The sequence below is a fragment of the Dicentrarchus labrax genome, unplaced genomic scaffold (assembly GCF_905237075.1).
Source record: "Dicentrarchus labrax unplaced genomic scaffold, dlabrax2021, whole genome shotgun sequence".
NCBI lineage: Eukaryota > Metazoa > Chordata > Actinopteri > Moronidae > Dicentrarchus > Dicentrarchus labrax.
In genome coordinates this window covers 4624534-4637255 of record NW_026136717.1, presented here as the reverse complement: position 1 = coordinate 4637255, position 12722 = coordinate 4624534, and the positions used below count along the sequence as shown (strand labels likewise).

General features: G+C 39.4%; 1 protein-coding gene across 8 annotated transcripts in view; it reads left to right on the top strand.

Annotated features, from left to right (window-relative positions):
- nrxn2b (neurexin 2b) overlaps positions 1 to 12722 on the top strand; it is a 635050-nt gene that overhangs the window by 279452 nt on the left and 342876 nt on the right. For 7 of the 8 annotated variants that reach the window (XM_051375286.1, XM_051375285.1, XM_051375283.1 and 4 more), the window contains one exon: positions 5735 to 5758. The exons of the other annotated variant lie outside the window; for it this stretch is intronic. In XM_051375286.1, coding sequence (XP_051231246.1) covers positions 5735 to 5758 — 24 coding nt within the window. The remainder of the gene's footprint in view (positions 1 to 5734; positions 5759 to 12722) is intronic. 8 annotated transcript variants of the gene reach the window in all.

Below are 12722 nucleotides of genomic sequence, written 5' to 3'. Positions count from 1 at the left end.
TTGTTCACCTTAAATTATGAATGATGTCCCCATTGTGGTCAATACCTTAAGCAAAGCTTCTGCCAGTACTTTGCCCAAACTACAAACACCTCATGCGAAAAAAAATCAGTCAGGCTGTTTGATACCCACACCAAGAGGTGCTGTGCATTTGAGGGAAAAAAGCTCATTTGCATCACATTTCCACTGCATTAGCATATCCTCCCGCATTCCCACACTCACTCACTCATCAGCCTCATTTGCCACTACCTGCTCCAGCACTTTTCATGTTTATTCATCCCTCTGTCTCACAGACCTATAATCAGATAACAAATCTCTGCAACATTAGCACATCCACACAAGTGGAAACAGGTAATAAAATGTGAGTGAGACAGAAACGGGGTGCCCTATAGCTCACCTGGTAGAATTTGCGCCCTATGTGCAGAGAGGCTGAGTCGGGGGTGGCCATGGGTTCAGTAAAATAAATAATTCTAGGAAAATATACCTTCTTCATTGTCAGGTGTGTAATACTTAAGAAGTACTTTGTACTCTTTAGCCTAGCTGTTAACACTTTTTGTGAACAGCTAGGCTGTTCACAAGTATACACAAAATCAAAACAGTATAACAGCTGGAAACATGCATATTCATGTTCAGCTGCTATAGCTGCGTGCTCACAAACTGGATCAAAATTTATAAGAGATGGATTAACTATACAGTTAATGTTTTTTTCCCAATTTGTTATTCGTAAATAACAATGCCTTGTTTAGTTAGATGAACCATCTGTCTGTAGAAATTTCTATCTATATATATATATATATATATATATTCCTTGTTTTAAGAAGAGCAGCCACTAATTCCATGTGTTATAGCCTTGACAGTTGTCCTTGTGGGTTGACATTTAACTTAGCCACATCCTGATGGAATCTAGAGGGGAAGAAGGGCCGTTGTACAAGGAGGGAGGCAGGCAGTCAGTCAGTCAGAGATGGAAAAGTAAAGATGAGGATGATAGGAAGCACAACTGAAAAGGAGAGAGAATGATGACCATCTGCATTGCACAATATGTTCTGCTGCACTCTTCATGCACTCACACACCTATACAGAGGCACACACCCTCACACACTGTTTGTTTGCAGACTCCTCTCTGCTGTAATTGCAGTGACATTAAATTTGCACCTGAAGCCTGTCTGCCAGTTTCCATTACTTGGAGCCAGATTTAGAGAGAGGCGGACTAGAGTGAATGGCGGGTGATTGGAATGAACGCGGAACCAAATGTACCTGAAAGAGCTAGTTTGAATCGAAGCCCAGCTCCCCTCCATCTGACACGGTCACCCACAGAGTGTCTGTGTTACCCAGGAATGCCTGATACACAACACATGCATAAATAATCAGAAAGGTTCATAAATGTATAAAATATGGATGGTCTCAGTCATACAGCCAACACAAATTGAGCTTATACTTACATGTTTACAACGCATACTGAATTTTCATCTGTCTCTAACCATTAATTCAGACTGTGAAAGTTTCTTCTGATGACAAATAGTACCCATTCCCTCCCTTCCCACCCCATAATACTATTCCACAATATCAGTTTTATCACTTATTTTAAAGGCCAAAATTGGAAATTTATCGGAGAATGGTCATCAGTCTTAGAACTCTCTCAGTTACGATGACAAATCTATCTGGACTGGGGATCTTGGCTCCACTGCACTATCCATTGATCATTTTCACAACTTTGTCATTAAATATTTATTCAGCTTATTCGCTGGTGGCCGCAGTTCAGTAACGTCCACAGTGTGAGTGTGTAAAAGATCAGCAAGTCGCAAAAAACATAATTTTACATCTTGGAAACTGCTGGCTTTCCCAGACCGTTTCACCGGTCTGGGAAATGCAAAGCTACGAAACAATTACCACGTTAACAGTATTAGCATTTCTCCTCTTCTCCAACCCATCCCCCAATATTTAATACATGAAGATTTCTTAGCCCAGGGGGCCCTTTGAGACAGATGCAACACAAAGTTGTTTGTCAGTGCCTGTGGTTGTTTACATGACTGCAAGCTTTATCCTCCATCAGCAAACATCCGCATTTGCAGCCTTCGTTTTCCCTCATGGGTCAATTACAGAGAGGGTGATGGGCTGTCACAGCAGGGGCTCCAGGCGTGTTGGGTTTGAGGGAAAGTTGAAACAAGTACGTTGCATGAAAGAGGAAATTTACTGTAGTAGACAGTAAAATTAGTAGCACAGAAAGGGGCGAACTGGTCTATTTTTGAAACTCTTGCATCCCTACTCTCTCTAAAGTACTAGAGTTGTTTATCTCCTAAATCCCTAACCAGATGCACTCAGTTGTTTTCAGCCCACACGTTCACTGAGACTATGTGGCATTCCTTCATTATAAGAAGGATAAGTAAGCATTCATCTCATATGTTTTGCTATTGTAGGAGATGTCATACATTTTCCTCTATCCATTCTACATTAGAGCCGCACACACTTCCTTCTCGAACAGCTTGGAGCAGAACAAAAGTGGGAAATCCAGACCATTCTGTCCACCGTTTGATAACAAAAATAGAACAAAACTTTAATTTTCTGCACGATTGATCTTGACAATGGAGCACCAGTTCAGAAGTGCTTACAGTTCTCAAGCCTGCAGTAAAAAGTCTGACTTGTGTAATAGCTATGGCTCTAGATCTTCTACACATATACTTTTACACATCAGTTGGCTCAGTGGCTCAGTTCGCTACACTTCTTTCTAGTCTAGAAGTTTATTCATTTAGCTCTTACTACTTCTTACTCTTCAAATCATGACCCCAGTCTAACTGCCTGTGTAGACTTTCTTTTAATGGAATGGTTGTGTAATTATGGTGCTGATAAACTTAAAACAATTTAGTTCCAACAACTCACTACACTTAATCAAGACACTGCTATAGGTAAACAAATGAACATGTCAAATGCAAGTCAAAGTTACAAAGAACAAATTTAACAATGAAACAATGAACAAAAAAATAATGAAGTCGTCTTATTCATTATGTTCATTAATACACAGGGTCCATATCTCCTTCATTCCTTTGTCTGTCAGACAGTCAATATCCATTAGTGTTTATGTCTTAACCCTGTAGACTTAACCCTTTGTGGAGACCTGCTCAGGAAATTCAATATAAACCTGCCCTTCCTATATGCATATACTGCGTGCTCACAGAACTGTGTAGACCGACACACATACGTTCATTCATTGTACAAGATTATGCAGACACCATGCAAAATGTAATATCTCCCTTTCATTTCCACCAGCCATCTTTTCACTCGCTGCCATCACTTTATCGTCAATCGTCATTTCAAAGATCATCAGCAATTTTTGAAGGATAAATTTTTCACAACCCTCCCAGGGCTGTTCCGTCAAAGAACTGATCGAGAGATAAGTTCAACATCCAGACATCAAATGCCTATGAGGGATCTAAAAATTACAGAATTCAAAATGTTGCTCTCATTTCTTTTCCTCGGCTGTATCACAGGCCGTATTTCAATGAGTTTCGAAAAGCCCACAGTCATTGTCACCTTTGTTAGGGTACATTTGTCTCGCTTAATTAATCGGTTCCCAGTTGTTGGAGCTTCCTATCATATCTGTTCTTTGATGTATCAACTGTTGTTGTTCTAAGCTCAGTGACATGGGACTACAGTGTGGTGTGCATATGCAAATTCACACCCACCATTGAATCTTATTTACCTAGTTAATGGCTTAAGAGGAGTCATTAGACAAAGTGGGTGACTGGTGACAGCACTTTACAGTGACCCTGGATCAAAGAGTGGGCGTGCATGAAGCTTCACATCGACCAGTTAGCCCCATGGGGAGGACTTTGTTTATGGGTGCCACTTAGACTCAGCTCCCAAACAGATGGCACGAACACAGTAATCCATCCTACACAAAAACACGCCCACAGTACTATACCTACTGTACTGTACATACTGTAGGGACAGAACAGGGACGTGAACAACATGTGTGAACAGCAGTATGGACCCCTACGCAAACATGATCGACACAGTGGCACTTTTTCTTTCAAACTTTGTTGTGAATTGTTGTTTTTAAACAGCACTAGGCAAAATTATAGCTTCCTCTAAAATCTTAACCACTCAAGTCACAAATTGACTAAAGGCACTATAATAAAGTAATACAGTTTATTAAGTGGGACCCCATAAATTCTCTTTGCCCAAATTCTGTCAGATATGGTCACCCACGGTAGCTGACAATTTCAACTTTCAGATCAAGATATAAGATGTCCTCTAGAGGTCCATTCCGTCCTGAGGGAAAACCCAGGGCGGATCTCAGTGATAGATCTTTTGCCCTCTCACTGCCATTTGCCAACCTTTCCCAACCTTAATGCCACATATACAGCAACAATGTGAGAGGGTGTTTTCATGTAATTTGTACACACATTAATAAAGCAGTTTTTTTACACAGTTTTGGTTTTTAGTTCCTCTTTAAGACAGGGCCCTGATTGACCTAATGTTAGTAATGAAACAGTTTTTGTTTGCTGTACCTTAAAATGTTGCTGTTTAACTGAGCTTCACTAATGTAACTTTTGTCCAAAGTGCACTTAACTACTTTAGCTTTGTTTGGCACAGTGGCAGCAGCAACACAGTGTCAGACATAAGATGTGTGACATGATTCCTTATTTATTGATCCATTTATTTCCATTACATGTTCTTGTTTGCATGTTTTCCTCTTCCCAGGGACTGCAAGCTTTGCTTTTTATTGTGGAAATTACTAAATAAACATTTCTCTCTCTTTCAGGATGCTGCAAATACCACAACCCTGAATGAAATTCCTGTCCTTCTTTCTGCCCTTCTCTATCCCTTTCTTGAATTCTCAAAAATATGCTAAATAATTCTGTTTTCCTAAATGCCCCTGATGATTTCACACCATGACCTTCAACGCTGGAAATGCACTGTAGTTTTTATCGTAATTGTCAATTTTTCTTTTTGTCTTGCATATATATCACAGTAGCCCCTTAGTGACTACTTGGAAAACATTTTCTGAGAGATCTGAACCTTTTCAAGTCTTGAAAACATGATTGGCCTCGCCCAATACTAAAGAACACCATTTTGAAAAGGACTAGTCCCTACTGCCAGCCAAGCCCGCTGACCAGATTAGCCTCTCAGAGTGAATACTTACTAATACTGATGTACTTTCCCTCATTCCCTTTCCCCACTCAAAACAAACATCCCCATCAAAACTACCCAAATCCCCTCTGTGGAAGTTGATTTGCTAACTCTTGTCTCTTTTACTAACAACAAGCTTCAGAATTCTTCCAATTTGATTCTTTTCATTAGTGAATTTTATTTTCCCTTACCTTTTATAATTTAAACGACTAACACTGTGTCATTCACGGAATGTGAACCATCTGTTGTTTTCTCTACTTAACTTGCGACTTACATACTAACAAATGTATTGTTATCCTTTTATTCCTTTTTTATGACTTTAATTTGTAGAGTACCCTTTGAAAACAAAATAGATATACAGTTGCTTTCTTTATTTCTTTATTTGGATGTTTTTTTCTATATAAACAAAAGGAAAATATACATTATTTTAAAATATATAATACAGTAACATTCAATTTTTGCTTTTGCTGTTAAAAGGAGAAGCTGGTTTTGCAAAAGGCGATTTTTTTTCTTTTTTCTTTCCCACTATTTTGGGTTTGAGGTGTCTTTTCTTGAGTTTAAGGTTTGTCATTATTTTTTTTCTTTCTCCTCCCCCTGTTTTCTCCTGAAGCACGCAGGCATTGGACACGCTATGGTAAACAAACTGCATTATATGGTAGATATCATTCTAATTGTCTTATACTTTGGTTTGCCCTGGGTTTTCCGTTACCTCTTTCTATTCTGTTTGCTTTACTGAAAGTACAATCCGCCATCAATTCCAAGGTAGCTGAAAAACTCCACCTCTCTGTTTTTCTTTTAGCCCTCTCTATATATATGTTATTGCTTTTTATTGCCATCCAGTTCTCCCCTTCCTGAAAAGAATTAACGTGTTCATCCGAAGAGGTCTGCCCAAAAAGTTACAGAAATTTAGATTTTAAGATTTTCTTTTGTTTTGCTGTTTATTTTTTTGTCCCTTTTTATTTGATTATTTGTTAATTTTCTTTTACTTCAAGCACTATCCGTATGAAGAAATAAAGAATCATGATGCAAGATATTTTCTCGATTGAGTAATAGAAAAGTATTAATACTTACCTTTACTTTTTTTTAATCCCTGTTTTCCTCCTGATTTGTTTTCTTAGAAGAGCCCTATGAAGTGAGCGTACACAGCAGAGTTCTCAAGCAGACAAATAGCCTACTATGGCAACTCCAGTGAGAGGAAGTAAAAAAAAAAAAAAAGAAAAAGGTTTGTCCATTAATTCACCAACCTTTTAACAACATGAGAGGCACTGAGGGGACCATCTTGCTATGATGCCTCAGTTGGACCTTTTCAGCCGGTTATGGAGCCACCTGTTATCTAGGCTCGCCATCCTGTGCTTTATGAAGTCATGAAGAGTATTTACAACTCTTGATTTAGTGGCCAAAGCCCTCACTGTAAAGTAGGCCTCAAATGAGGCCTTGATCCCATTAGTGGCCTTAGGCTGATTTATGATCAACATGGAGCTGTTCCCAGACCTGCACGCGAACGCACTCCCTCTCTTACACACACATGCACACTTAATAAAGTGCTTTAATCTGGCAGTAGGCCCCTGAACTCAGGTGCAGAAATCAAACCAATGAGTACTGATGAAAGCTCATTATTGAAAATAAAATGGCAATTTCACATTTATTAAGCTGCAAACTGGGCCAGGTTTGCCAAAATAAATAGCTGCCGTTAATGTATGAAAAATTAAGTAACACCTTAGTGGGATCTTAGGCTGAATGTACTAGAGTGCTGCCAGTGTACACTGGCAGAGCACCCTTACCATATGCAGTTGTGATCAGTCTTACTTGCTTTCACTGGACTTTCTGATCAATAAGTTAAGCTCTCTGCCTATTGATACACACCGTAAAGGGAACTGCCTGGGAAAATCTGAACTGTGTGCGATCGACCCCTCATTAACACTAACACTAACTTATATTTCTTATACTTTACTGGCCTCACCCCTTGCATGAAGAGGCTTGACCCCCCCCTTCCCTGTTTTTATTTTTTTTAATTTTATATACAGATTGCATTGAGTATATATGTATATGTATATATCATGGCTAACATATATACATACATATATCAATTTTCCTAATATAATCAATATGGCCATAAAACATGTTAGCCACACCCTGATGCCGTTTTATTTATTTAATTTTACTTTATTTACTTTATTAATTTATTTTTCTTAATTAACTTCAAAATTAACTTACTAAAATGAATAATGACCTCACATCATATCGTGCTGAAACAAAAAAAGGGGAAAAAGTAAAGAGGGAAGACAGATTTTCATTTTCTGGGTGAATAGAGGATTGATGCTTTAAGGAATAAATCTGCCCAAGTCACTGTATCTGGTAGTGACTCAGATCAAATTTGACAAAAGTGATGAAGCAATTTGGAGCTGGCTTTGGAACTGCAATCATGACTGAGTGCAGATTTTTTTGTAGTGTGGAGGGCAAGGATAGTGATGATACGGTATGTTCCACCATTGGAATACTAATTGCTCTATTCACCAAGACAGGGACGTCCTCTCTCCCCTCTCAGTTTTCCCTATTCTTTAAAAAACCCTCTCATTTCCGTTGATTTCATCTGTGATTGACGACATTGGTCCCATCCTGTCCCACTTCCACCTCCAAAGTTACAGTATCCGATGGTTGTATTCCTGCACCCTGTTTGCATGTTTCTATTGGCTAGAACGTCTTCACATCAGCATACTCACAGGGTGTAAATGCTGCTCTAGCCCAGCACGTGTCAGTCTGTTGCACACGTGTCTATATGTTTTTTTCTGTTGCATTCTTGTCCAAGTAAAAACCTTACCATTGACAGCTCTGTTCCTTTCCCCATTTGTCTCGTGTTGTGGTGCCCTGCAATTAAATGGACTTCCCCGCTACTTTCCCCATTTTACTGCATCTTGCCAGATTGTTTATTTGTTTTTTTGTTTACTAGTTGGTCTGTTTGTGTTGTGTCTAATGGAACTATCCCCACATCACAATTCTTCCTGTCATCTTTCCATGTAAGTGCATGGCTTGTGTGTCACCCTGTTAGCTTGGATGGGTTCATTTTGTTTCCTCTTAACCAAAGCAAACCCTTGTCACATGAAATAACACATTCAGTCCAAATCTGGATCTGGTTTGAGCAATCAAATTGCAGAGGACTTTTAAAGAATCCTCACCTACTCCTATCACTTTAACTAAATTTACTAAAACAGTGTTACTAATCTACTGTTCGAATCAAACCTTTGTTGTAACTGTACTAACAACCATTTTTGTGTCTGACTTTTCCCTTACTTACAAAAGTACTAACCGATTTTGTTCACCCTCCAACCCTTTTAACTCTTCTCGGCACACAACTAAAAAACTCCGACCACCCCCCCTTTTCTCTCCCCCAATCTCCTTGACAACTGTTTCCAAAACGGTACTCGCCACAAGCTACCCAATCCTCCCTCACGCCTTTACTAACCTAGAGTTGTAGCTTAGTTCAAAGGCTCATGTTTTTTTAGTGTTGAAAGACGGATCTCCCTCAATACAACAATATATAACGCCCAGCTAATACACATTGACAAGCTGCCAGACATCTATCAAAGTCCGCTGCTGGATGGGAATCCCTTCTTTCCCTTTCTCTATTAAGCATCCTTCCTTCCCTTTGGGTCTGGCTTTGACCTGAGCTAATGAGGAGGCAGTGTGTGGGGTCTATTATGATATGTTTCTTATGTCAGCCTTCAACTGTGTAATGTATTATATTAACTAAAATATAATGCGTTGTTTCTCCCTGCAAAAGATCTCTGGCGGTAGCCAAATGTAGTGCCAACATGGGTAAGTGATACATTTTCAAGGTAAGCTCGTTGCCTCCTCTCTGCACGGATTATGATGTTAAATATAGGAAGGCACTGATAGGTGTCCGTACTCCGACAGACTGTGCTGTATAAGTCTGAAATTGCTGACAAAGAAACAGACTCTCAGTGAAAGTAAAGAGTGGATGCTCCAAATCACAGCTACCTTTAGGAATTGAAGCTAGAACATGATCTGTTCTTTGCTCACACAAAGCTATTTTTCTATTGTGTGTGTTGAAGGCCTTATAGGATATGGCTTCAAATACCATAAAGTGTAAAATTCCTCTCCTTTTTTTTCTTTCATATTGAGGATATGGTTAACATAAGCTTCAAGACTTGCTTTGATACTCCACCTTGGCCCCTCAGTACCACCTGGGTTCATTCTGATACACTTCTTTAGGGCTGATATGCCTTGCTCACTTTTCATTTCTTTTAACATTTTTACCCTAGTCAGCACATACGTTGCTACCAGACTCCTGGAAATCAATAAAGACAGTGGATTAGCTGTGATAGTTCTCAGTATGTTGGGAATTGTGTGCAAGTGTGTAAGGCGAGATGTAGATACATCTCCAAGCACACGTGATTTACAATTTAAGCTCACTAAAATAAAACAAGGTTCTATTGTTTGCAGAATGTGGTTAGTCCTATTGTTTCAAGTATAGCATTATGGTCTTAATTGCATTCAATTAGGCTTTTTATGTGCAATATAAGTGGGGTCAGTGTAATCCCCAGCTCAGCTGGAATCATGTTGACCCTTGTTTACTTGATAAGAGGGAGATCTACTTCATGGAGCTTTCAGTTGCCATTCGCCTGCAGTCACAGAGCCAGATATGGTCAATGAGCCAGTAACATGCTCAACTGAGCACACCGCAGGACTCCACACAAAGAACAGTTCTAGGTCACCATACACTACATGTGAAACCCCATTATACAAAGCTTTTCTATTCTGTAAGCAGTTGGTGGTTTATGGGGCACTGGCACAAAGGGGAAAGATTGATTGAAATGACAGGAGGTTAATAACGTAATAGAAACCATTCCATATAGGCATGTGATTGTGTAAAATGTAATGCTGGATTTGAATTCAGAGCTGTGTCAATCACTTCACAGTATATTCAGCTGTAAACAGCTCCAGTCTGTGTTTTGTATGATATCTGGAATACACAGTTCAGCCCAGATCAGCCAGGTCTGTTTGGTTTCTTTGTTTTCTGGGCTAAAGAAGTATTTGAAGAGCTGCTGTGTAAAAACCAAGGGATCCAGTAGAAGCAGCACATGTGTTGGCGTTTTGGTTGCTTGTTTTAGCTATTGTCAATTTTACACATTTGAATAAATCCAGTAAAATGACTTCTTACTAGAAAAAGAGCAGACAGGGTTGCTAGAAATGTGTTAATTAGCCAGTTATATTTTTGCATTCATCAAATTTTGTTTTTAGATTGTAACACTAGGCTATGTTTCAATACGGAAACTGTGCTCACACTATTACAAATAATTCTTTTCTGGCCAAATTGTTGCATCTGTGCAGGTCTCTTAGATAGATTTTTTCCAGCAAAATAAATCACATTTGTTTTATACAGTTAACAATGGTATAATTATGATCATTAAAAAAAAACAGTGTAAGAAATACTAAGACATCAGGTAGTTGTGCAAGTTGCTGTATCCTACCGTACTTAAGGATGTTCTGTTACTAACCCTGGCTGCTCTGGATGTCCTCAATCAGCACTGCTGTAGCTCTGTCTCTTCAGTTACTCTGAATACATTGACAATCAAGGAAATGCAGACACAGGTGGCATTTCATTTAGTGACCTGGATCCAACATCTCGACAACCATTAATTTTACCTGTGAGCTATTATCACCATTAAGTATAGAGTAATAACAGAGTGAGGTTCACCTCTGCAGATATTACCATTTTTTTTTATCAAAGTGAAACTTTGCTTTAAAGTGACTTTCTTGAAACTGCTGTTAGCTGCTTTTATGCCTCATATCATATTTACATATAAGGATCAGAAGGATGAGCAGATACAGATATGGATCTAAAATATGTAGATTATTACTGCAGGACCAGCCTTGTCTTGATGACAAGTAAAATATCCACAATTACAATATTGTTTCAAGCTGTATTTCTCCATGCTGAATAATTAAATTCAAAACAAAGGATCTCAGAAAGAACAAGCAGCCAAATTCTCTCTGGTGGAATCTTAATATTTTACTCCTTGGGATTCATTAAAAGAATAATCTCTCTGCATTTTGCAGAGAACGTTTTGAGAACAGAATGCCTTTGAATTTCTTTCAAACTATATGGCTTCCAGGCCCGTAGCACCAGGGTATTTCCACCATCAACCTGTGACATGAGCACCCTTTCCGTCCTCTGGCCAGTGATGCAAGTGTTCGTAATGTGCAGTCTGGTTGAAGCAAAGACTAGCTTACACATGAATAATTACAAAGTTACCTCAGATGGAACACTTGGATATTTGTTTTGCTTTTGTTCATTTTCTGGACTAATAATGCATGTGCTTATTTTGGATATTTGGCATATTGTCTCTGTGGGGTTTTAATGACTGTTTAGAGCCCTCCTCTGACCTATGATTGTATTTTCTGAATACCCTGCATTAGAGGTGGGCGATATATATCGTTTGCGATAATATCGTCATTGTTGTTTTGACGATGTGCAAATTTCCATTATCGAGTATTTAAATTACTTCGCCAAAAATATTGAAACGCACGCGGAAACTCCTCACATCCACTTAATACACGGTGCAGCAACGCTCTCTACAGCATGGCAGGATTCAGTCACACGACTAGTGGCGTGATCACATGTCGTGATCACGTGACCTCTCGCTAGCATCCTCCTTGCAACAGTTTAGCAGAGCGTTGTGATGGTAGAGAGAAAATGCAAGCACCTTCAGTCCCTGAAGCTACCGGTACTTCAGATGATTTAGTGCCGAGACGTGGGTCTACCTCTCTGGCATGGAAATGGTTTGGTTTCGAAAAGACTGATAAGGGTCTGTGTACACCAAACACGTTTTTAGTGCTAGCAGCGCCTATTTTGAATACAAATCCTATGAGCTTGAGCGTTCAGAGCGTTAAGCGCCTTCAGCGGTAAAAAGATGTCAGCGGAAATGTTTTTTTAGCACAGCGTTCAGAGCGCTTCAAGTTGAAATCTGTTCAACTTTTAACACTGCTGGGCGCTCGGAAAATGAGTTTTTGAGCGCTCTCAGCGCTAAAAACGCGTTGGGTGGACACAAGCCCTAACTCAGACAATTCCAATCGCAATTTGAAGGATATCGACTGATTATCGTTATTGCCAAAATCCCCAAAAATAACGAGATATTATTTTTTGCCCATATCGCCCACCCCTACCCCGCATACATTAAAAGCTTTGAAAGTGGTGGAATCTGGGATGATGAAGAGGGCAAGAGAAAGAAAGACAAACAAATGCATCACTTGACTCTAATTTCCCCTCTTTAGCTAAGAACTTTATAGATGTCTGGCAGCTAGCTGATGCTAGTCCCTCGTGGCCCCAATCAGCACATTTTGCCCTGAAAGTGTACCACCAACAACAGTCCATACAATATTCTCCCAAACCCAAAGTGCCTAGCTTGGCCATAAAGGTGCTGATGTTCTTTAGCACTTAAGGCAACATTTTAATTTCAGAAAGTGTACTGGTTATTATTTTGAAAAGAGGTAATGCCATGGGTCATGCCAAAGTCCGTATGACTGCTTTAAATGACATCCGTCGTGAGACTTCCCGCCCCCTTGTTTCTCCTCCTTAG